This window comes from Giraffa tippelskirchi, chromosome 1 (assembly GCF_054371585.1).
Source record: "Giraffa tippelskirchi isolate mGirTip1 chromosome 1, T2T-mGirTip1v1.2.pri, whole genome shotgun sequence".
Taxonomy (NCBI): Eukaryota; Metazoa; Chordata; class Mammalia; order Artiodactyla; family Giraffidae; genus Giraffa; species Giraffa tippelskirchi.
This window is the reverse complement of record NC_137275.1, coordinates 191386-216689: the sequence shown is the minus strand read 5'-3', so window position 1 is coordinate 216689 and position 25304 is coordinate 191386. Positions and strand designations below refer to the sequence as shown.

The 25304-nt window shown below is 52.4% G+C and overlaps 1 protein-coding gene, 1 long non-coding RNA gene and 1 pseudogene across 3 annotated transcripts in view; 1 reads left to right on the top strand and 2 right to left on the bottom strand.

Moving 5' to 3' along the window:
- PDE6B (phosphodiesterase 6B) overlaps window positions 1-3562 on the bottom strand; it is a 28577-nt gene extending 25015 nt beyond the window's left edge. The window contains exons 1-3 of the mRNA XM_081577142.1: window positions 3095-3562; window positions 906-1058; window positions 606-695 (exon numbers count right to left, since the gene is read on the bottom strand). Of these exons, the coding sequence (XP_081433268.1) occupies window positions 606-695; window positions 906-1058; window positions 3095-3562 (711 nt within the window). The remainder of the gene's footprint in view (window positions 1-605; window positions 696-905; window positions 1059-3094) is intronic.
- Window positions 3563-15172: 11610 nt separating this feature from the next.
- On the top strand, window positions 15173-16939 carry LOC145541230 (beclin-1-like; annotated as a pseudogene). Its single transcript, XR_014078892.1, has 2 exons — window positions 15173-16203; window positions 16913-16939. The product of XR_014078892.1 is annotated as a beclin-1-like (transcript).
- A 4187-nt stretch (window positions 16940-21126) lies between these two features.
- On the bottom strand, window positions 21127-24265 carry LOC145541226 (uncharacterized). Its single transcript, XR_014078887.1, has 2 exons — window positions 23343-24265; window positions 21127-23263 (listed from the first exon to the last, which is right to left on the bottom strand). It is a non-coding gene; the product is annotated as an uncharacterized LOC145541226 (long non-coding RNA).
- Between the last annotated feature and the right edge of the window lie 1039 nt (window positions 24266-25304).

Sequence of the window (25304 nt, the reverse complement as noted above, 5' to 3'; positions counted from 1 at the left end):
CCGGCCCCACGCCCTACCTGGCTCTCAGCCCCACACCGCAGTCCGGGGCTGCTGGCCTCAGGCCCCGCCGGGCCTCCTCTCACCCCCGCCTCCCTCCCCTGAGCATCCCCCCACCTTTCCCTTCTGCACAGAGGACCATGGGCCGAACCCCGCTGAGGCCCTGAAGCCTCCTTGCTTAGGGACAAAGCAGGCTCCAGTCCTGGAGGCAATTTCTCTCCTGTGTGGCAGGGGCAGAGTCCACCTACAGGCTTGGCTGAGGAGTGCTGGGACTCTCTGAACCTGCTGTACATTCACCATCCACCCCTGCTCCTTCTGAAGAAGGCGGAGAGGTGATGTCAGGTTTGCAGGTGGTCAAAGCCCTGGGCCCGAGGGCAAGGCCCTCGGCCTCCCACAGGGTCCTGGCCTTCCTGCCTGCAGCTCTGCGCACTCACTGCCCTGACCCACAGCCGCAAAGCCCTGGGCCCTCCCCCTCAAGGTGCCCAGGTGCCCATGGCACCATGTGCCTCTGTCCAGGGAGACTGGGGAAAGTGGCCTGGGCGCACGCAGTCCCCCGGAGGTGGGCAGCGGGGGGCTGGCAGGGCGCCCGGCCGGTGGCGCGCGGGTACCTGGCCGCGGCGAGCCTCGCAGCTGTGCAGGTAGCTCAAGTGGTAGATCTTCAGGTTTAATGTCCCGAAGTTCAGATACTTCAGGAAAACCTGAAACAGAGGTTGTGACAACCGCAGTGAAAAACCCCGGCTTTCAGATGTGTGCCCAGGTGTGTGTTTGCGGAGGAGACCCCCAGCTGCTGAGAGCGGGGACGGCACACGCTCGGGCTGACTTGCAGCAGGTGAGCCCTCGGGGCCACGCAAGGAGACAGACCCCGCCTCCAGGCACAGGCGTGCGCCCCGGAGGGCCCTGACACTCACGTCTTCATCTTCACTTGTGAAACATGGGCCGTCCAGCTTGTTCACAGCCATGATCACAGCCACGACATCTTTGCCGTTCATGATGGGTGTGGCCAGGATGTTCCTCGTCACATAGTCGGTCAGCTCATCCGCAAAGGAGCTGAAGTGGGGGCACTATGAGACAAGAGGAGAGAAGGGAGAGGCCATCGCTCTGTGGACCCGGAGTCCTAGTCCCCCTTATACCTGGGGGTCACAGCTAAGCTGCCCAGGCCAGTGCTAAGACCCAGGGGGCCACGCCCTGGGTATCAGGGGCCTGGGAAGCACACGCAGACACGGCCAATGGCTCAGTCCTTATCACTCCATCTCAGAGCCGACGACCACCAGCTCTCTATCCGCAGGCTGCAGAGCTTGGCTATGAGCAAGCCTAGTGCCTCCACATCTGCTGCCATCTGGCTAACTGGCCTTCCAGATGCCTCTTGAGTCTGTCTAGTCCAGCTGTCCCCAAGCCCCTCCTGGTCCAGGCTATGGTCTCCTCCTGCGCTCAGCCACCCTGAGCCCTCTCCCGTGCTCAGGACCTGTCTGCCAGCCCCGTGGACCTCCTGGGCCTATGCTCCAGCAGGCATCTGCTCCACGGGCTTTCTTGCCCCCTCGATGAGACCTTTGTCCATGTCTGGCCCCCAGGGCAGGTTCCCCCAGTCTTGGAGTTGCTCTTCAGGGCCTCTCCCTGGTCAGGGGCTGGTTGAAGGAAACAGCTCATCTGAGCTTTGTCCTGGTCCAGTTGTCCCTTACATCCTGGACCTCACGCCCAGAAACGCCTGCCCACCCGTCCCCTTTCCAAGGATTGGCATCCACACACCGCCCCAGAGAGGGGACCTGGGCCTTATCTCCCTGTCCCTCAGACCTAGCCAAGCCCTGTGACTTCTTTAGAGTGCCTACTGCCCAGACCCGGTCATCAGTCAGTCACTGCAGCATCCCCGGGCCCCGCCTGCCTCCTGGTCCACCTGCACTCCGCGTGGCTTGCCCAGTCCTGCCCTCCTCCCTCGTCCAGGCCGTCCCGCTTCCTGGGAGTTTCCCCACACAGCAACTGCCCCCCACAACAGAGTAGAGGCCTCAGTGACGTGGGTTCGGAGACCATGGCATTGCCGGGCACCACTCTGCCCAGCGTTCGACCTCCGCCCACTGTCTACCCACGAGCCCTCGGTTCTCAGCAGCCGCCTGGCCGCACTCCTTCCAGCCACTTGGACCAGAACCTCAGAGCCAGCAGCACAGATCTGGGTCGGGGAGTGGGGGGTGGAGGCTCACAGGGGGTGGGGTGAGATGAAGTGGGGGGAGGGGGAGGGAGGGGCAGGGGGACGCTCGGTGCAGCCCCTCAACTCCTGCAGATGTTTTCCTGGTAATTTACACTCCCAACCCTCCCCCTCCGATTCATGGGTGACCTATTTCCTGAAAAGGAAGTGAAGATGAAGCTAATCCCAGAGATTAGCATATTCAGGTCGCTGGACCAAGCCTTGTTCGAGGAGATAAGTTTAAGAGGATTGCAGTCTGGAGCCAGGGGCCTGGGCACCCACAAGTCTGTTTTTGTCTCAAGGGAAGAGGGGTTGTGGCTGCTGTGGCAGAGGCCTGTCCCTGTGGGTGCCTCCCTCTGGACCCTTCCCAGCAGGGCAGGGGGCGGAGCCACGCCCAGGCGAGACCTGTGACCCTCTCAAGGGGGTGAGGAGGTCGGAAGAGGAGGCCAGTCCTGCCTGTGCCCACTGTGGGCCCCGCCCCACACGCCTTGCAGATGTTGGCCCCTGGGCGCCCTGGGCCAGCTTCTTGTTTTTTTCTGGCTGGGACACTTTCGGATCTCCTCCCCCATGAGGGACTGAATCCCAGGCTACGGCAGTGAAAGCAGAGTTCTAACCACTAGGCCAGCAGGGAAACTGGACCAACTTCTGAACCTTCAAGCTTGCCCAACCCCAGCGAGTGGTACGGTCTCTAACGAGGCTGCGAGCTTAGGGCTCTGGGGTCCAGGGGCCCCGCCTTCCTGGGCCTCTGCACCAGCCCCTGCCCAGAGCTGTTCCTGCCCGAACCCCGCCCAGGGAGTCGTGCCTCAGGGGGCAGCAGGCGTCCTCCCTGCCACCTCAGTCCTCCCCTCTTGCAAGCTCTGAGCTGGCTCTGCTCCACTCGCTGCCTCCTAAAACCTGGGCACCCCTGGGGCCTGCGGACCCCACCTCCATCACATCCTGGACGTTCACCGTCTTCTTGGTCTGCGCCACGTGGCCCACGACCCCGATGTCCAGTGGGAAGACGATCTCGGAGTCGGGAGGCACCAGGCAGTCCTCCAGAACGCTGTCGGGCTGCACGCTGAAGAGGCGGGTGGCGAGCTCGGCCACTCCGTTGCGCTGGCGGTACATGAAGAGGCTGCAGCGGTCGGCGCGCAGGATGGAGCAGAGGCGCCGCAGGATCTTGAAGACCACCCGCTCCATGTTCACGCTCTCCTGCATGTCCTGCACCAGCTCGAACAGCGCCGCGCTCTCCTCCACCTGGCACAGCTCTCGGAAGCTGGTGCAGCCCTCTGGGCACCCGTCCTCGCAGGCGCTGGCCGCATCCTCCTGGCTCAGCTTCTTCCCAAAGTACTGGTCCGCGAAGCCGGGGTTCTGGTCCAGGAACCTGTGCACCTGCTCCTCACTGAGGCTCATGGTTTCCGGCCGCCCGTCCGAGAGCAGCACCCGCCCCTGTGCACAGGGCCCTCCAGCAAACACTGTCATCAGCAAAGCCTGTCTTAGTGATGATTACCAGACCAGCTGACTCGCCCACGCCTGCCCTCCCTCCCCTTAGGGTCCGGACCGCCTGCTTCCTGGGAACATCAGACCCCCTGAGGTGGGGGCTGCGGGGTAATAGCTCAGGGCCTTCTGCCTGTGGCAGGGGTCCTGGCATGGGGGCAGGCCCTCCCATCCACCCCCAGGGAGAGGTGATGGCACAAATGCCATGAGGGGCCACCCAAGGATCGGGGATGGTCCAGCAGCAGCCCCGGGTCTCCTGGGCCCCCAGACCTGGGCTCTGGTGGGGCAGAGGGGCAGAGCTCTGCTCAGGGGCGTGGGGCTGGATCCCCGGACTGCGCTGCCCACCCCTGGGGAGGGAAGTGGGGAGAAGGGAGGAGGGGTGGAGCCGGAACCCCAGGAGGGGATCTGCACTGACTCCCCTTCTCTTCTCACCGAGGAGGCGGCTCTTCTCTGTCAAGAGCCTGCGTCTCTAGTTAGGAGTGGTCTCCACGAGCACCCACCATACTTCTCTCTTCTCGGCTCAGTTCCCACTTGTTGGGACCCTTACTCATACTGCCAGGCCCTCTGCTCACACGGAGCCCAGGGTGGCTCTGCCGGCACCACCCGGTGTTACGGACGGGGTCACGCCTGAGTGTCTGGGCCTCACACAGGGACCTGTGGGCCCGGACGGCAGTGGGGGCCTCTTGCTGAGGGCCGTGCCATCCTCCCTCCTCGAGGTCCGGTCCCAGCCTCCCTGCGAGCCGGGATGAGGTGAAAAAGCTTGGGTCACAACTGGAGGACTCACCCCAGGTCTGCCTGACTCTCTGGCTGCAGGGGTTCCCTTCACTTCCCTTCACACTAGAAACCGTGTGCAGATATGTGCACATGCATGTGAGTGCATATGCTGGGTGTGCACGAGGGTGCGTGCATGTGAGTGTGCACGTGTGCTCAGGGACTGCAGCACGGTCAAGGGTAGGAGCTCTGTCCACCGTGGGACCAGCATGCACATCACTCAGCAGAGTTGAGGGGGCTGGCGTTCTGGGCTCGCCTTCTGCAGCAGCCAGAGGGGTGCTGAGCTCCCCGGCCAGAGGAGGAAGCGGAGTGGTTTAGCTGGAGGCCAAGTCACGAAGGCCCGGGAGGAGAAGGGCCTTGAGTTTCTTTGTCTTTCTCATGTTACCGTGTCTATGTCATTATCATGCTCATAACTAGGAGGCAGGGCTGTGTGCACTGAGCTGGTGGAAATGTGTGGACGTGCCGTGCATGTGTGGGCATACATGTATGCACATGCGTGTGGGAGTGTGGCGCCAGCACCTCTGCGGTTGCGCAAGCTTGCTCAGCACCAGTCTCCGTGCCGGGGGGCCTTCCATGAGGGCCCTGGGTGGGTGCCTGGCAGCTGCATCAGCCACAAAGGCCCAGCTGGCCGAGCTCAGGGTGCCGGCCTGGAGCCGTGCCGTCCTGCCTCCGCTTCGTCACGCAGCAGAGGCCTTTCAGGGCTGCGCTGAGGGCCCCGTTCTCCCAAATTAGGGAGCGTGGCTGCGGCCAGGGGGGCAGCGAGAGGTGGGGTGGGGGCACAGGTGCTGTGGCCAGAGCTGCAGAGCTCGGGCTGGGGCCCGGGCTGAGGGTCACTTCGCTGTAAATTCAGCCCTGGGCAGCATCCAGGGCCCCCTCCCACCACGAGCTGGAGTCCAGCTCGCGCTGGACGTGGGGGCTATGCCCACGACGGGGCGGCCGTCTGGCCAAACAGCCCAGAGGAGCCGATCTCTGGGTGCGTTTCCCAGGCCCTGCATTCACTCCGCCAGGGGCCACCGTCCCTGTTTCTGCTTTTCCTCTCTCTGCCTCCACAGGGCTGAGGAAAGGAGGAGTGATTCTCCCCTGTGTGAGGACGGAGGGCCTGGCCCTGGGCTTGGGGCACAGCTGCTGGAGGGTCTCAGCAAGTCCTCGGGGCAGAGCACCCACGAGAGACCCCTGGTGGGAGTGGGTGGGCATGAAGGGAGCCCACAGCTACTTGCTGGTGGGTTTTGCTGCCCCCCGAAGCACTTGTAGGTATGGGCGCTGAGGCGTTAGTGCCCTGAGGAGTCCTGGGCACATGGTGTAAGCGCCTGGCCACCTCACCTGCAGGGGGGCTCCTCCCCCGTCACTTCTCAACGTGCCCACTGGTGGGTCCCAGGCTCTTGAGCAGCCCCAGGGGTGGACTCGATACAATTAGATGTTCCATTTAGGGCTGCCTGTAAGGTATGGAGAGAGGAGAGGCTCCTGTGGGGCGCACACATGTTGCTGTTCAGTCGCTCAGTAGTGTCCGACTCTGGGACCCCATGGACTGCAGCACGCCAGGCTTCCCTGTCCTTCACCAACTCCCGGAGCTTGCTCAAACTCATGTCCATCGAGTCGGTGATGCCATCCAACCATCGCATCTTCTGTCTTCCCCTTTTCCTCCTGCCTTCAATCTTTCCAGCATCAGAGTCTTTTCCAGTGAGTCGGCTCTTCACATCAGGTGGCCAAAGTACTGGAGTTTCAGCTTCAACATCAGTCCTTTCAATGAGTATTCAGGACTGATTTCCTTTAGGATGGACTGCTTGGATCTCCTTGCAGTCTAAGGGACTCTCAAGAATCTTCTCCAACACCACAGTTCAAAAGCATCAATTCTTTGGTTTTCAGCCTCCTTTATGGTCCAACTCTCACATCCATACATGACTACTGGAAAAACCATAGCTTTGACTAGATGGACCTTGTCGGCAAGGTGATGTCTCTGCTTTCTAATATGCTGTCTAAATTGGTCATGGTTTTTCTTCCAAGGAGCATTCGTCTTTTAATTTCATGGCTGCAGTCACCATCTGCAGTGATTTCGGAGCCCCCAAAATAAAGTCTGCCACTGTTTCCATTGCTTCTCCATCTATTTGCCATGAAGTGATGGGACTGGATGCCATGGTCTTCATTTTTTTGTTGTTCAAGGGTCCATCAGGCACAACAGAGAGCTTCTCCGTAGGTGAACTTGGAAGGCGTTTGAGCAGATGTGGGAATGCCACTTTGCCAGGTTCCTGCTGATTTTCCCTCATCGTAGTGTGGGATCTTACCAGTGAGCCCTCCCTGGGAGCTATTACATGGAGAGAGTTCTAGGTCCTTGCCCAAACTGTGGAGAGGATGCAATTTCATAAGGAGCAAGTGCCCTGAAATGAAAATGAACCAGGCAAGAGGATGGAAAGGGTGAGGAAATCGGAGTTCACATTCAGAAGTATCATTTACTCTGTGGTGCAGAAAACAGACACATCCGTTAGGACCTTGTCCTTCTGCAAGGCATGTCACTGGAGGGATGGGGACGGTGCTATTGTGCGGGGCAGAGGGAAGCTTCTGGAGCTCGGACCCAGGCTGGGGTGGGTGTGCACCCCGCCCCCACCCACTGCCTGACACCAGGGCGGACTCTGGCCAGCAAGCCTCTTGCTGTGCTGCTTTGGGTGAGAAATGGAACCAGGAGGTGTGTGGCTCGGGTGTGGTGCACAGGGACAGCTCGCGGGGCAGGGGAGGCAGGGACATGGAGCGAAGAGAGGTCAGCCTTGGGGGCCTGGAGGGAGCGGGTGCGGAGCGGGAAGAGTGGGGGGCGGTGAGGGAGCCCCCCCGAGTCTGTGCTTCTCTGGACTGTGGTGTCAGAAGCTGAAACCTCTTCCCTCTCTGCTGCCGTTATCTTCAGAGTAGCATAGACTTGGGTCTTGATGCGTCGGACCTCCAGTGTGGAGTGGGGACCTACACCCTTCCAGGGGTGCGGCTGGAAGCCAGCAGCATGAGCCGCGGGGCACTCAGAGGGCAGGCACAGCAGCAGGAGGCAGAACATGCTTCCTTCAAAGACGGTCGGGACACCCTGGGCCCCGTCCTGCAGGGTCTGCACAGCCCCCAGGGAGACTAAGGATGACTGCGGTCCCTTGTGAGCCCACCCCCAGCGGCAGGGGCAGTGGTGGTGCCCATGGAGTGGCTGAGTCTCCGGGTGGGCCAGGGGCTGACCTTCCAGCCTCAGTCACCTGCCAGCTGACCATGGCTGCAGGTGACCGCCGGCAAGACTGGCGGAAGTGCCCAGCTCAGCCCAGCCAAAATGACTGACTCACAGACCATGAGACACAAAGCTGTTTAGGCCACCAAGATTTGGGGCACCTGGTCCTGCCCCGTGTGGCTGATTCCCTGAGGACAGCCTGGCGTAAGCGCCTCACAGGAGAGATGCCATCCCGGGGCAGCGTGCTGGGCAGAGAGCACACTCGGGTTCACCAGGAGCCAGAGACGCAGCTGGCCGGGCAGCAGGTGCGAGCGCTCTGCCCCGGGCCCTGGCACAGCCGAGGAAGGAGGGAGGAGGGGAGGGGGGATGTGGCCGTGGCCTTCCCTCCAACCTCCCCTGCCCACTGGCTATGGTTTGCCTCATGGGCGTGGGCTCCCCAGCCCGCAGGGGCGGCCACTCAGAAAGCTGGTGGCCTCCCGCCCACCGGGGTGGCAGAAGCGGCAGGAGAAGCAGCTGAGGGAGACTGTGCCCACCCCCAGCGCCAGGTCGGTGGTCGGGGGGCTGAGGTGGGCCGGAGGCAGGGCCTGGGGCACAACCCTGGGGCCACAGGGGGGTCTGAGGCAGTGTTCCCGTGGGTCAGCACCGCACAGGAGGCAGCTCTTCCACTGACACTGAGCGTGTGAGAAGTGGCATCGCTGGAGAGCCAGCAACGCTGAGGATCACGCCGCCACCTCCCTGGAGGCGCTTGTGGGTCCAGTGGAGATGCCGCTGCACTCGCTAGAGGCGTACTGTGCCAGGAGCTTTGCCCTTGCAGGCGATGTCGCTTCCTCCAGACCGCCTCCTCTCTGAACACAGTTCCAAGCCAGCGATTCTGCACCCGGAGCCAGGGCACAGGTCATTTCTGGCCTGTCATTACTTTTTAGGGGCTGCCTAGAATTCCATTTTGTGGAGCTTCCCTGACTTATTTGGTTAGTCTTCGATTCATGGACACTTAGGATGTTTCTGTTTGGGTTTTGAGGGGAGGTAAATGCTGCAGACGATGACTGCAGCCATGAAATTAAAAGACGCTTGCTCTTTGGAAGAAGAGTTATGACCAACCTAGACAGCATATTAAAAAGCAGAGACATTATTTTGCCAACCAAGGTCTGTCAAGTCAAAGCTATGGTCTTTTCAGTAGTCACGTATGGATATGAGAGTTGGACCATAAAGAAAGCTGAGTGCAGAAGAACTGACGCTTTTGAACTGTGGTGTTGGAGAAGACTCTTGAGAGTCCCTTGGACTGCAAGGAGATCCAACCAGTCCATCCTAAAGGAAATCAGTCCTGAATAGTCATTGGAAGGACTGATGCTGAAGCTGAAGCTCCAATACTTTGGCCACCTGATGCAAAGAACTGACTCACTGGGAAAGACCCTAATGCTGGGAAAGATTGAAGGCAGGAGGAGAAGGGGATGACAGAGGATGAGAGGGTTGGATGGCATCACTGACTCAAGGGACATGAGTTTGAGCAAGCTCCAGGAGATGGTGAAGGACAGGGAGGCCTGGTGGGCTGCAGTCCATGGGGTCACAGAGTCGGACACGACTGGGTGACTGAACTGAACTGACTGAAATGCTGCCTGTTCTCCACCCCAGTCCTGGAACAGCAGAGAGCTCGGATGGAGGGAGCGTCACCCTTGCTGCCAGCCCTCCAGAGAAGGCGTGACTTTGGGTGCTGCCAGGTGGCCTTGCTAACACTGCCTGCCTCCCTGGCCAGAGCTGGGAGCAGCCCACACTCACCCAGGCCGTTACCTACGTGGATCCAGGGGTAGAGGGCAGAAGAAATGGAATCCTTTAAGCTTACAGAATTTTAATAGCTTCACTTAACTTAATCAGAGAAGGACCTATGGCTATGAGTGCAACCAAGGAGCATTCTGCCTCCATTGGGTGGGTTGAGGGGTTCACAGGAGAGCTTCAGGGGGGCAGGGAAAAAGGAGCAGGCATCCCCCTGGTACCACAGGGCTTGGTCTTTTTTAAAACTGTATAGAAGGCCCCGGTGGATCAACTTCTGCCTTTTGTTTTTTTAGCCTGGAATCTGTGAAAGGGAATATCTATTTGGAAATAGTCTTCACAGTGATAATCAATCGCTCAGTTGTGTCCGACTCTTTGTGACCCCATGAACTATAGCCTGCCAGGCTCCACTGTCCATAGAATTCTCCAGGCAAGAATACTGGAGTGAGTTGCCATTTCCTGCTCCAGAGGATCTTCCAGACCTAGGGATTGAACCTGGGTCTCTTGCATTGACAGCAAATTCTTTACCGTCTGAGTCATCAGCGCAGCTGTCTACAGTCTTTGCAGATGTAACCCAGTTAAGATGAGCTCTACTGGATTCAGTTCAGTTCAGTTCAGTTCAGTCACTCAGTTGTGTCCGACTCTTTGCGACCCCATGGACTGCAGCACACCAGGCCTCCCTGTCCATCACCAACTCCCAGAGTTTACTCAAACTCATGTCCATCAAGTCAGTGATGCCATCCAACCATCTCATCCTCTGTCATCCGCTTCTCTGCCTATCCTCAATCTTTCCCAGCATCAGGATCTTTTGAAATGAGTCAGCTCTTCACATCAGGTGGCCAAAGTATTGGAGCTTCAGCTTCAGCATCAGTCCTTCCAATCAATATTCAGGACTGATTTCCTTTAGGATGGACTGGTTGGATCTCCTTGCAGTCCAAGGGACTCTCAAGAGTCTTCTCCAACACCACAGTTCAAAAGCATCAACTCTTCGGCGCTCAGCTTTCTTCACCGTCCAACTCTCACATCCATACATGACCACTGGAAAAACCATAGCCTTGACTAGATGGATCTTTGTTGGCAAAGTAATGTCTCTGTTTTTTAATATGCTGTCTAGGTTGGTCATAGCTTTTCTTACAAAGAGCAAGCATGTTTTAATTTCATGGCTGCCGTCACCATCTGCAGCAATTTTGGAGCCCCTCAAAATAAAGTCTGCCACTGTTTCCACTGTTTCCCCATCTATTTCCCATGAAGTGATGGCACCAGATACCATGATCTTAGTTCTCTGAATGTTGAGTTTTAAGGCAGCTTTTTCACTCTCCTCTTTCACTTTCATCAAGAGGCTCTCTAGTTCTTCTTCACTTTCTTCCATAAGGGTGGTGTCATCTGCATATCTGGGGTTATTGATATTTCTCCCAGCAATGTTGATTCCAGCTTGTGCTTCGTCCAGCCCAGCGTTTCTCATGATGTACTCTGCATATAAGTTAAATAAGCAGGTTGACAATATACAGCCTTGATATACTCCTTTTCTACTGGATTAGGTGGTGTCTTTATAAGAAAAGGTACAGAGAAGAACATTCGTGGATGGTGGCAAAGGCTGGGTGATGTATCTACAAACGAAGAGACACCAAGGACTGCCAACCACCACCAGGGGCTGGAGAGAGTCCTGGAATAGATTCCCCCGAGGGGAGCAGTGCTGAAGCCTAGACTTCTAACCTCCAGAACTGAGAGAATAAACGGTTAAAGCCGCTGCTGTGTGCGCTCGGTGAGGGCAGCCCTGGAGGCTGACGCAGGTGGTGGGCCAGGTTGGCCGCGAGCTGTAGTTGGCTGGTCTAAACCAGCCACAGCCTCGTGCTGGGGCCAGAGGCTGGCAGGGATCAGCTTGGAGCCACTGGTGCGAGGGATGCGTCCCGGCCACGCTGCTCAGTCACGACTCCCTCCTCCCGGGCACGCACAGTGGCCGCCCAGACCTGGCTGTCCTGGGAAAGACAAGTGTGAGGGCGGGGCCGAGAGCGCAGGAGGGAAGAGCCGAGAGCTGAAGGGAGCCTGGAGCCCGCCGTCCTCAGCAGCTGTTGGTTTAGCCCTTTGAGCAGCTTTTCTGAGCCTGTAGGGGACGTTCAGCTGTTACTGTATGAGCCAGGGCTCCCCAGAGAAACAGACCAGGAGGTTCTGGGGCCTGAGTGTGAATCTCAGGGTGGGGCCCACCATGGGAAGTGTCCGCACGCACAGAGAACAAGCTAAAAGGATGGGCCCTAACTTCAGGGCGGGTGTGACACTGACTGAGACAGAAAACTCAGGCGATGACCACAGACGCAAGGGCCAAGAGGATACTGAAAAGTCCTGTGAACAAATATTCTGGTTCAAAGGATCTGTCTGCCCAGAAGAAACTGTGACTGCAAGTTAGATAACAAGTAAGGAGTTGGGATAAAATACCACTGCCCAGCGGGGGTCATAAAGTAGTGGCTGATGGTCTGGTAAGAGGATTAAACTTCTTCAGTTCCATCCCTGCAATCGACTTCAGGCAACTGACCTGTTGGTTTGGCTAACAGAATGTGGGAGTGATACCAGGGTGCTTGGCCTTTCCCTATCAACAGAGGCCAGACAAGAAGTTCAGGCAAGGCATTAGTGGGGTCCCTGGTGCAGTAGAAGGGAGTGAAAACAAACAAGTTCTCAAGAAAAAGAAATGCAAAAAAGCAAAAATGGCTGTCTGAGAAGGCCTTACTAATAGGTGAGAAAAGAAGAGAAGCTAAAGGCAAAGGAAAAAGGAAAGATAAACCCATCTGAATGCAGAGTACCAAAGAATAGCAAGGGGACATAAGAAAGCCTTCCTAAGTGATCAATGCAAAGAAATAGAGGAAAACAATAGAAAGGGAAAGACTAGAGATTTCTTCAGGAAAATTAGAGATACCAAGGGAACATTTTATGCAAAGATGAGCACAATAAAGGACAGAAATGGTAGGGACCTAACAGAAGCAGAAGATATTAAGAAGCGGTGGCAAGAATACACAGAAGAACTGTACAAAAAAGATTTTAATGACCCAGATAACCATGATGATATGGTCACTCACCTAGAGCCATACATTCTGGAGTCTGAAGCCAAGTGGGCCTCAGTATGAACAAAGATAGTGGAGGTGATGGAATTCCAGCTGAGCTATTTCAAATCCTAAAAGATGAAGCTGTGAAAGTGCTACACTAATAGGCTAGCAAATTTGGAAAACTCAGCAGTGGCCACGGGTCTGGAAAAGGTCAGTTTTCATTCCAATCCCAAAGAAAGGCAAAGCCAAAGAATGTTCAAACTACCACACAATCTCACTCATCTCACATGTTAGCAAAGTAATGATCAAAATTCTCCAAGTGAGGCTTCAACAGTACGTGAACTGAGAACTTCCAGATGTTCAAGTTGGATTTAGAAAAGGCAGAGGAACGAGAGTTCAAATTGCCAACACCCACTGGATCATCCAAAAAGCAAGAGAGTTCCAGAAAAACATCTACTTCTGCTTTATTGACTATGTCAAAGCTTTTGACTGTGTGGATCACAACAAACTGGAAAATTCTTAAAGAGATGGGAATACCAGACCACCTTACCTACCTCTTGAAAAATCTGTATGCAGGTCAAGAGCAACAGTTAGAACTAGACATGGAACAATGGACTGGTTCCAAGTTGGGAAAAGAGTACGTCAAGGCTGTATATTGTTACCCTTCTATGCAGAATACAGCATGTGAAGTGCCGGGCTGGATGAAGTAGAAGGTGGAATCAAGATTGCTGGGAGAAATATCAATAACCTCAGATATGTAGATGACACCACCCTTATGGCAGAAAGTGAAGAGGAATTAAAGAGCCTCTTGATGAAAGTGAAAGAGGAGAGTGAAAACGTTGGCTTAAAACTCAACATTCAGAAAACTAAGATCATGGCATCTGGTCCCATCACTTCATGGAAAATAGATGGGGAAACAGTGGAAACAGTGACTTTATTTTTTTGGGCTCCAAAATCACTGCAGATGGTGACTGCGGCCGTGAAATTAAAAGACATTTGCTCCTTGGAAGAAAAGCTATGACCCACCGAAGATAGCATATTAAAAAGCAGAGACATCACTTTGTTGACAAACATCTGTCTAGTCAAAGCTGTGGTTTTTCCAGTGGTCATGTATGGATGTGAGAGCTGGACCACAAAAAAGGCTGAGCACCAAAGAATTGATGCTTTTGAACTGTGGTATTGGAGAAGACTCTTGAGAGTCCCTTGGACTACAAGGAGATCCAACCAGTCCATCCTAAAGGAGATCAGTCCTGGGTGTTCATTGGAAGGACTGATGCTGAAGCTGAAGCTCTACTACTTTGGCCACGTGATGCAAAGAACTGACTCATTGGAAAAGACCCTGATGCTGGGAAATGTTGAAGGCAGGAGGAGAAGGGGATGACAGAGGATGAGATGGTTGGATGGCACCGCTGACTCGATGGACACGAGTTTGAGCAAGCTCCGGGAGTTGGTGATGGACAGAAAAGCTTAACGTGATGCAGTCCATGGGGTCGCAGAGAGCTGGACACGGCTGAGGAACTGAAACGACTGATCCAGCTCGCTTTCTCCCTGGGGAGCTTGTTCCTTGTATGGGGTGACGGTGGGGGTGTGTCCAGGGGTTGGGCCAACGAGGGGGTGGGTGATCGAGGTGATTTGCCCTTTGGTGATGCTGAGAGCAGGGGGCATGTGTGCCCTGCTTTTGCTCTTACCCCTGTTTTTGCTTCTGGCTCTTCATAAGTGGCAGTTGGATTTTTTTTTTTTTTTTGGTCTTTTGGTAACTTTTGTTCAGAATTTGGCCCAGTTGTGCAAGTACACAGTTATTTTTGGTCCTATGTAGTTTTTTTGTATTTTGTTGCTGGAGGAGAGGTGTGTCCAGGTGCATTTATGGCAGCAAAGGGGCCCAGGTCCCAGCCTGTCTCAGGAGGAAGCAAGAAAGGCCCTTCTAAATAGCCATGGGGCTCCATTGCCTTTTATCCCTCTTCGGTGAACACATCACATCCCCAAAGGGGCTATCTGGGTCCTAGAATGAAGAAGACAGACCTGCGACTGTGAAATACGCGTGAGGGACACTGTGACTGTGGTAAGCCACACCCATCTGAGTCTGACTACTGCCGCAGCACAACACAGGAAGTTAACTTCTTTTTTAACCACAGATCAGAGTTGGGTTAATCTTGTTCCCCAGTTCATGACACGTTATCACCATTGGTCCAAGTCCCTCTTGTATTTTATTTTATCCACATGTCTTATTTATCCACCATCTACCCACCCACCACCCATCTGCTTCCCCAGCTCCTGTCTTCCAGTTTGAGTACTGTCTTCTAGTATCTTCCATCAGGTAGCACATTAAAAAGTTATGGGGGCATATAAAGAAAAAGTGAATTTTTTTATGAATTCAAGTTCAAATTAAGGGAATCAGTTCACTCATTGTTGATGTAAGCCACTAAGCAATGCTTAAAGGGAAATTTATGCATTAAAACATTGTATAAGAAAATAAGTAAGGTCTCAAATCAGAACTAGAAAAAAAAGAGCAAACTAAAGCCAAAGTAAGCAGAAAAAAGAGAGGATAAAAGAGCAGAATCAGTGAAATATAAAACCAAAAATAAAGAAAGGAAATTAGAAAGTAGTTTCTGGTAATGACCAAAAACTGACAAACCTCTAACCAAACTGATCAAGAAAAAAAAAATGCAGTGAAGGCTGGGCAATGGCAGTCTTGGAAGTCCTGCTCGCAGACAGACCCGAGGCTGCGGTACCCCTGAGGGAGACCGGATCACGGTGGTGGGCTCTGGGTCCCGGGGGATGGAGGGGTCTGAGACACCCAGGAGCACCATGCAGGTGAGCTTCACGTGTCGGCGCTGCAGCCAGCCTCTGAAAGCGGACATGAGCTGCAGGGGCCTGGACCGTGCCACCACCCAGGCGCTCACAGCTCCATTCCTTGCCGCAGCCCAGCTGCAACCAGGAGAGACCCAGGAGAAAGAGGCTGACTCAGCAGAGGAGCCATTCATTGAAACTCACCAGGATGGCGTCTCTTGCAGATTCATCCCCCCAGCCAGGATGATGTCCACAGAAAGCGTCAACAGCTTCACTCTGATTGGGGAGGCATCCGATGGCAGCACCATGGAGAACCTCAGCTGAAGACTAAAGGTCACTGGGGACCTTTTTGACATCATGTCAGGCCAGACAGTTGTGGATCGCCTGCTGTGTGAGGGACGCACAGACACTCTCTTAGACCAGCTGGACCCTCAGCTAACGTCAGTGAAGATGAGTGTCAGAACTACAAATGCTGTTTGGGGATCTTAGAGCAAATGAATAAAGATGACAGCGGACAGCCTGAGTGAGAGCTAAAGGAGCTGGCATTAGAGGAGAGGCTGATCCAAGAGCTGGAAGATGGGGAAAAGAACCGGAGGATAGTGGCAGAAAATCTTGAGAAGGTCCAGGCTGAGGCTGAGAGGTTGGATCAGGAGGAAGCTCAGTATCAAAGGGAATACAGTGAATTTAAAAGACAACAGCTAGAACTGAATGATGAGCTGAAGAGTGTAGAAAAACAGATGCATTATGCCCAGATGCAGCTGGACAAGCTGAAGAACACTAACATCTTTAATGTAACCTTCCACATTTGGCATAGTGGACAGTTTGGTACAATCAATAACTTCAGACTGAGTCGGCTACCCAGTGTTCCTGTGGAATGGAATGAGATTAATGCTGCTTGGGGCCAGACAGTGTTGCTGCTCCACACCCTGGCCAATAAGATGGGTCTGAAATTTCAGAGGTATCGACTTGTTCCCTATGGAAACCATTCATATCTGGAGTCTCTGACAGACAAAGCTAAGGTTAGTATTCCCCAGTGCTGAATAAAGTAGGACCAAAGCGAGCAGAATGGAAGGGATAGTAAGAATGGAAGCAAAACTAGTACGCGTGGTGGGAAAGCTGAAAACGGAGTAAAATCCCATGACACTGATGGGCAGGATGGATCCAACACTGCAAGCAAGACAGTGTGACCACCTGATCCCAGGAGAAAATGCTGACTTCCATGGTGTGGGGGATTTTCTTGGTGCAGAGCTCAAGCCTGCTCGCCAGTTTCAAGGAAGTTTTCCCTTATGCCCTTGGAAAGATACAGGAATGCTTCCTTTCATCAAATTTTGTAGGAGCTCAGAGACAGATGGGCACCTCACTTAAGAGAGTGAGGCTGAGCTGCTTCCATCACCCAAACAAAGCATTTCTTCTGCCTCCCGTCCCTCCCCATGAGTGAGGGGCGCCCAGGAAAACAGCGGAGGGCACTGTCCCCCTCACTCACCCTCTGCCCCCGGCTGCTCATCCATTTGCGTGTGTGTCCTGTCCCGCAATGATGATGAGGCGCTTGTGACAGCTTCTTGATACTGGGCTTTCAAGCAAATCCAAAATACACTACCATTCCTCGCCAAGAGTTCTTTAACAGACAAAATGACGTGAATGGTCCCATGATCGAGTCCCTGCCCATTTGCCTGAACTGACTTAACTCGGGTCTCAGTTACTAATGAGTTCTGCCGTGTTCACCTGCAGGATGGATGTGGAGAAAGGCAAAATTGAAGACACAGGAGGCAGTGGTGGCTCCTATTCCATCAAAACACAGTTTAACTCTGAGGAACGGTGGACAAAAGCTCTCCAGTTCATGCTGACGAATCTTAAGTGGGGTCTTGCTTGGGTATTCTCACAGTTTTATAACAAATGACTTTCTTTTTTCCCTTAGGAGTTCATTTGCCTTAAAGGCTTTCAATTTTGTTTTGTTTGCAAAAAAAGAAAGTGTTAAATTTGCGTACTACTAAACAGCATATGTTTACAATACCAAAAGAGAAAAAAAATCCACAAAAGCCACTTTATTTTAAAATATCGTATAACAGATAGATCCCAGAACTGCAGCACGCCATGTGTAGCATCTGGTCTTTGCCACAGTTTTAACCCTTAACCCCATGCCTTCCTTTCCCTTTGTCCCCTCAACACAAATAATTTAAGTTTGCTTTTTTTTTAAACTGAGTTGAATTGAGATTGATGTGTTTTCACTGGAGTTTGTCTCTCTCAACTTCCTGCACTTAGAATGTGAACTAGAAACTTTTGTCTCCACAGAGAGGACAAGAAGTGTGAGATGCACAGCTGGATAACGTGAGAAAATGACACAAGCTTGGGTCACCACATGATGTGATCAGAGGCTTGAAATTTAACACTTCTCTCCTGGTTCTAGTACTGAATGCCTGGTCCGCTCTGTGTTGAGAGATATGAAACGGTGTTTGATACTGTTTGAGACCTTGTGGGGAGATTTAATTATTTGTAATAAAAGATTGACTGCAGGCTGATAACTGCCCAGGAAAAAAAAAATCAGATTATCAATATTAGAAATGAAAGAGGGAATTTCACTACAGATCCTACAGACATAAAAAAACTTAAAAAAATTTAAACCTTTTACTCTTTCAGCTTTATTGAGATATATTTTACACACAATAAAAATCACAACTTTTAAGGGAATATTGTGGACAACTTTATGCCAACAAATCTAAAAATTTTATTTTAATAGACAAAAGACACAAATTACTAATGCTTATTCAAGAAAATTATATAACCTGAATAGCCCTACAACTGCTTTTAAAAATTGAACTTACAGTTAAAATCATCCCAGAAAGAAAACTTTAACCCCACATGGCTTCACAAGTGAATTCTACCAAATACTGAAGGAAGAAATAATACCAGTTCTACAGATTCTTCAGAACAGAGAAGGTAAGGGAGCACTTCCCAACTCATTTAGTGAAGTTAGCATCACTGTGACACTAGACAGGACAAAATATTACAAGGAAGCTAAAAATAATATCCCTCATTAGCCCAGCCACAAAAATCTTCAACAAAATAATAGCAAATCACGTGAGCCCAGGATGAAAAGGAGGGAACCATCATGACTGCTGAGAAAGGCAGTCGTTTAACCTCTGCCTTGGTGGCGTGAGAGTGGGCCTCAGGGGCATCTCTTCACCAAGAAGTAGAGTTTCAGACCGCACTTTGCTTATCGCTTTGGAACATTTTTCCCTCTTTTGGGCTCAAACTATGTTCCTTTTTCCTGCTTGACAGTGTGCGCCATGGCCCCTGACCAACCCCATGTCTGGTCCACGCTGGGGGGAGACGGGAGACTCCTGCTGCAGCACAAGTGGCCGGCACGCTGCTCTGGGCCACATCTCAGCTGCTGGGAAGGACCCGCTGGCCATGGAGCTTCAACACTAGTGAAGCCGTCATTTCGCGCTGTCACATCTCTGTGTGAGTAAAGCTCGGTCCAGCCAGTGCTTGACTATTTTGTGTTTTCCCTGGTGATGCCTAAACCTAGATGTAGTGAGCAGAAGTATTTGTACTCCTGACAATAGGTACCAGATGCTACTTGCGTGAGAATAACCAAGTGGAATTTAGCTCAGAAATACAATGAATGTAATTCACCATACTACAGACTGAAAAGGAAAAACCATATAATAATCTCAGCAAATACAACAGCAACAACAACAAAAAGTTGAGAAAACTCATCACTTGTTCATGATTAACAAAAAAAAAACTCTCAGAAAACTAGAAATAGATTTCAACCTAGTAAAAATTTTCTCCTCGAAAGCTAGAGCATACATCATACTTAAGGATGAAAGATCAAAATGATCTCACACTGAAATCAGGAACAATAAGGCCTTCCCTGGCTGTCTAGTGATCAGGACCCCAAGCTGCCAGTGGTCAGAGAGCTAAGATCCCACATGCCATGGTGCAGCTGAAAAATCAGGAATGAGGCAAGGAGTTCACTCCTGCAACCTCTGTTTGCTACTATGCATTAGGGTCTAGCCCATACAGCAAAGTAAGAAAGAGAAACAAAAGGCATGCAGGTGGGGAAGGAAGCATGAGAACTGTTTCTACTTACCTGTGATATGGTTGTTTATATACAGAATGTTAAGAAATCTATAAAATAGCTGCTAGCATAAGTCAATTTAGCAAGGCTGCAGATTTAAAAGGCAACTTAAAAATCAAACATCTCTCCATATCCTTGTAACAATTGGACAACAAAAGGTTATTTAAAGTAATAATTAAAGAAGGATTAAATATATAAAATACTTAAAGGTAAATTTAACAAAATGTGTGCAAGTCCTTTATACTGAAAACTATAAAATAATGAGAGAAATTAATGAAGATCTAAGTGATATGCAGATGACACCACCCTTATGGCAGAAAGTGAAGAGGAACTAAAAAGCCTCTTGATGAAAGTGAGAGAGGAGAGTGGAAAAGTTGGCTTAAATTTCAACATTCAGAAAACTAAGATCATGGCATCTGGTCCCATTACTTCATGGGAAATAGATGGGGAAACAGTGTCAGACTTTATTTTTTGGGGCTTCAAAATCACTGCAGATGGTGATTGCAGCCATGAAATTAAAATATGCTTACTCCTTGGAAGGAAAGTTATGACCAACCTAGATAGCATATTTGAAAGCAGAGACATTACTTTGCCAACAAAGGTCTGTCTAGTCAAGGCTATGGTTTTTCCAGTAGTCATGTATGGATGTGAGAGTTGGGACTGTGAAGAAAGCTGAGCGCTGAAGAATTGATGCTTCTGAACTGTGGTGTTGGAGAAGACTCTTGAGAGTCCCTTGGACTACAAGGAGATCCAACCAGTCCATCCTAAAGGAGATCAGTCCTAGGTGTTCATTGGAAGGACTGATGTTGAAGCTGAAACTCCAATACTTTGGCCACCTCATGCGAAGAGTTGACTCATTGGAAAAGATCCTAATGCTGGGAAGGATTGGGGGCGGGAGGAGGAGGGGACGACAGAAGATGAGATGGTTGGATGGCATGGCCGACTCGATGGACATGGGTTTGGGTAGACTCCGGGAGTTGGTGATGGACAGGGAGGCCTGGCGTGGTATGGTTCATGGGGTCGCAAAGAGTCAGACACGACTGAGCAACTGAACTGAACTGAAGTAAATGTAGAGATAAACTGTGTTCATGGATCAGAAGATTCAATATTGCTAACGTATCAGTTATGCTCAAATTAATCTACAGGTTCAATACGATTCCAGTCAAAATCATATGGTCAACATTACTAAGAAGACTGCTGATAACACCAAGGTTTGGTGAAGGGATGATGTGTGGGGAACTTTCATACATGGCTCAGGGGAATGTAGAATGGTACAGCCACTGTGGAAAACAATTGGTCAGCTTCTTATAAAATTAAAGATAAACTTAAGACAAAACCTAGAGATTCCACTCCAAGAAAAATTAAAACACACCTTCACAAAAGACTTGTGCATGAACATTAATTCATAATAACTCCATATGGACAAACAAAAGTCCATCATTTTATGAATGATAAACAAATTCTGGTGGAATTCTTCTCAACAATAAAAACAAAGCATTGTCAAGTGAGAGAAACCAAACATGAAAGACAGTATAGTTTATGACTGCAAGTATCTGAAATTTTATACCAAAACTATAGCAAGAGAAAGCAGATGAGTTCTGTAGGGCCTTGAGTGGAGCACAGCATTGCTGAAAAGGGGAACTTTGGGGGGTGTTTGGACTATTCCTGGGTCATGACTGTGGTGGAGGCTCATATCAATGTGTACAGTTGTCCAAAATCATTCAAACACTTAAAATCAGTGATTGTTATTGCACATAAACTGTATCTCAATAAAAATGGGCCCCAAAAGTTTTGAGCATATATATTATATTACTCAAGAGCCAATAAAATCCACGCTCAGGTGCATCAGTGCACAAGCATAAGAAAGTTCACAACAGCTTTATTCATAATATCCCAAACCAGAAACAATCAAATGCTCATCATCAGTAACGTGGATAAACTGTGGCACATTCCCACAGTGGCTTAGTACAGCTTTGACAGAGATAAACTACAGACACAAAAACAGGCATCAAGCTGGACGAAAGAAACAAGATGTGCAACAATCAGGCTCCATGATTCCACTTGTATAACTAAACAAAATGGGCAAAGCCAGACTGAAATGTCCAGGGATGTATACTTAGGTGATTAAAGTACAAGTAAACACAGGAAGCAGTTCAATGAAGTCAGCAGGCCCTTTGGGGGAGGGGAGGTGAGCTGCCTCCTTGAGTCTGCAGCGTTCTGTTTCCTGATTTGGTGGCAAGGACACAGATGCTCATTTATGTCATTAAACTGTTACATGCATGTTTTATGGGCTTTTCTGTGGCTCTATTATACAAGACAAAAACTTATAAAATAATAAGGTGCATTCTGTGTCTCCAAGAATTCACAGGCTCTGGTTTTGTGAGACTGAGTTCTTCAGATTAACCATCACCTGTGCAGAGGTGGCTGCACTTATACACGAAGACCTATACAGATCATTCCCCAAAAAAGGGGGCTTAGAATTAATAATGAAAGAAAAATTTGAGCACTTAGCCAGTTAAAAAGATAAAGGATGAAATATTGGAAAGTAAAATGAAAAACAAATTAGAAAAAATAATTAGAATCAGCCAAATTAATTGAGGTAAACACTGTAGGAAATTGGATTTTAAATGCTAATAAATATGTAAATATTAAAATGCAATTTAACGTTAATAGGGAAAACATCCTTCACTTGACACCGGATTACTGCTATAATCAAAAAAACACATGACTTAAAAACACTGTCCTCTCTGCTCTCTGGTCTCTGGTCTTAGACTGTTGACAGTGATGTGTCCCACACAGAGGTGCCACAGGGTCCCTGTGAATTCACTTGGCATGTGGTAGGGTTTGTAATTCTTAAAATCACTCCTTGCCACCCACCCCTCCCCATGTAGAGTCATTTCTCATGAGGGTGCTGCTTCTTTCTGGCATGAGCTCCCTGCCTCAGAGCTCACCACAGCCCTCAAGTCACCCCCTGGATCCCGCTGTGCCAGGGGCTGGCAGGGGACAAGCTTCACAGGTAAGCCTGTCGGGGGCTGGGGGAAAGGACTCTGTCAGGAAGCAGGGGGGCGCCTCTCTGGTGGCTCAGCGGTAAAGAATCCACCTGCCAATGCAGGGGGCATGGGTTTGAGTCCTGGTCTGCGAAGATCCCACCTGCCTCGGACAACAAAGCCCGTGAGCCACAACTGCCGAGCCTGAGCCGCAACCGCTGAAGCCCGAGAGCCCTAGGGCCCGTGCTCTGCAACCCGAAAACCACGGCAGTGAGAAGCCCAAGCACCACAACTAGAGAGCAGGCCCCACTTGCCACAGCTGGAGAAAGCCCACGAGCAGCAGCAAAGACCCAGCACAGCCATTAAAAAAAAAGCAGTGGAACTGACTTTCAAACTATGCATGGGTTGCAGAGGTGGGAGTGGAGTGGTTACAGGGTCCCCAGGAGCTTTGTGTGGCAGGGACTGCAGACTGCTGTCCCTTCCTCTTGCAGACACAGAGGGCAGACGGACACACTCATCAAGATAGCTGACCATTGTCCGCGTTCCGGCGGAGCAGCCAAAAAAGAGATAGCCGGCCATCTGCAAGTGCCAGGCGGTTGGGGCGGGAGCCCGAGAGTGCGTTCGATGAGCACCGTGATGGGGCAGGACCCTCCACCTGCCCCGACCGCTACATGCTTCCAGCCCCCAGCCCAGTCTTCTCACAGCAGTGCGTCTAGAACACCCCACAGTACCCTTGGCCCTTCTAAGGTCTCCTCACCCTCAGGACGAAGTCCGAACTTGCACAGCTCAAGGCCCTTCACGACAGGACACCTGCTGGTCACTCGGCCTGCAGGGCTCCACATGCTCTGCTTCTGGCTCTTGGCCAGAGTGCCTCCCTCACTGCAGCAGGGGGGTGGGTCCTCTCCGTCCCGCGGACCTGGTCTGTGTCACTCTGGCTCTTGGCCAGAGTGCCTCCCTCACTGCAGCAGGGGGGTGGGTCCTCTCCGTCCCGCGGACCTGGTCTGTGTCACTCTGGCTCTTGGCCAGAGTGCCTCCCTCACTGCAGCAGGGGGGTGGGTCCTCTCCGTCCCGCGGACCTGGTCTGTGTCACCTGGCCCTGTTTTCCTTGGGAGCAAAACTGGACTGACATTAGATGCTGTCACAGGTCAGAGCAACCCCAGGCTGGCGGCAGTCCACCCATTCATTCATCTCTTCACTTGTCCATTCCACATGGCCAGGATGGGGCCTGATGGGGAGGGGGTGGGGACAAGCTGGACATAGACCCTGCTTGCACTGAGCCCCCAATATGGTCGGGAAGACAGACATCTGGACCACTGGGAGATCCTACCTGTTATGGGGGACCTTTGGCCAGGAGCTGAGGGGCAGGGATGCAGCGGGGTGCAGGAAGGTGGGGGTACAGGGAGGCGGGGACCAGGGAGGTGGGCAGAGTCTGGGTTTGGGGTGGAAAACCTTTGTGAGGATGGCAGAGCCACCTGCCTCAGGGTTCGTTGCCGGGACTAAACAGGAAAGTCTTTGGGAGCACTCTTTATACTGCTGAAAGGACAGGGGGCACCCAACAGAAGTTAAGGCAATTAAGGGAGCTGAAGCTAAGGTCTAAGAAAGGGGACAGCAGAAGCCAGGTGAGGATGAGGCCCGGGGAACATAAAGCAGAAAAGGGAACAGTGTATGCCAAGGGTTTGCTTTGGTAAGACGCAACGCTCATTTAAGGGACAGAGCAGTGGTCAGGGGTCGAGTGAGGGGCTGGCAGAAGCAGGCTCTGGAGGACAGAGGAGGTCAGATCCTGGAGAAATCCTAAACCACGAGCCTGCCTGGGTCCTCGGACTTGAGAGGCTGCTGCACGGCCGACCGCAGCGCGCCCAGGTCGACTCAGGCCTCCATCCAGGCCGGGCTCAGGACCAGCCGCGGCAGCTCACTTCCTCCCGCAAAGCCTCACCAATCCGGCTGCCGCAGCACCGCGCATGCAACGAAGAAGCTGCTGCATCCTCCACGGAGGTGGCTGCAAACCTCATCTCCCTGGAAACAGAAATAATCATTGGAAGTCAGCTCATGGCAACTCCACTCACACGCGTGGGTGCCACGATTATTATACAAGCTGATTTACACACTGTCCTTTAAAACCTATACCCCATAAATGTGAAAGAAGGCTCACTATCCCTACTTTTCTGGCAAGTCGTCATGCAGGAGGAGAGGACTGAACGAGGAGGTTCAGCTGATGCTCTAAAATCTGCACTTCCTGCTAAAAATACAGCGAAACCTGCTGCTTCTTCGCGCAGCCACCGCCGTTCACGTCCGTCCCACGCAAATGTCCAGAGAGACGCACGAAGGGCCTTCACATATATTCACTGGGCAGATGGTTTCCGTGAAACGTGGGCGAGGGTCCCCTAGCGCGGGCTGCCTGGCGAATGTGGGTGAGGCTTCCTCCAGACGCGAGGGCCCTCTGGGGGCTGGTGCCCCTGCTCACCGGGCACCGCTGGACACTGCAGGAGAGGGCCCGACGCTGTGAGCTCTGGAGGATGCCTCCAAGGGCCAGAACTTGCCAAGCGGGCGGCAGGAACGGGGGAGTGTTCTCAAAGCACCCCTGCACCTCCCCCGGCCCCTCCTCCCGCATCGCGTTCCCTAGCTGCTGCGCCGCCCGCTTCCCCGGGATCCAGCGCGAAGTTATTTAACGCTGTAATTAGCCGGCAGGGTGAGTCATCGGTCCCCGGGCCTCGCTGCAGCAGCGGCACAGCCGGTGTGGAAAGAACCGAGGGCGCTCAGCGCGGTGGGATCTCAGAGGGCTTGCCGGAGACGCGCTCCCAGGCCTCGTTTCAGCAGGCTGGGTGCCCGAGAGGCCCGGGCGAGGCCATCTCCACGCCCTGCTCGGCCTCACGTCTTCCTCTCCCACCGAGCGCGCCGCGTCGGTCGGAAGGAGGCGATTTACCCTCCCCCGCGCCGCACCCCCAGTCTCCCGCGTTGCTCTCAGGCCGTGAACCACTTTCCGATGAATTAACTCACTCGCAGCCGCATCTGCGGGGAAGTCCCGCATGATCCCTGAGAAGGGCTCGGAGGAGAC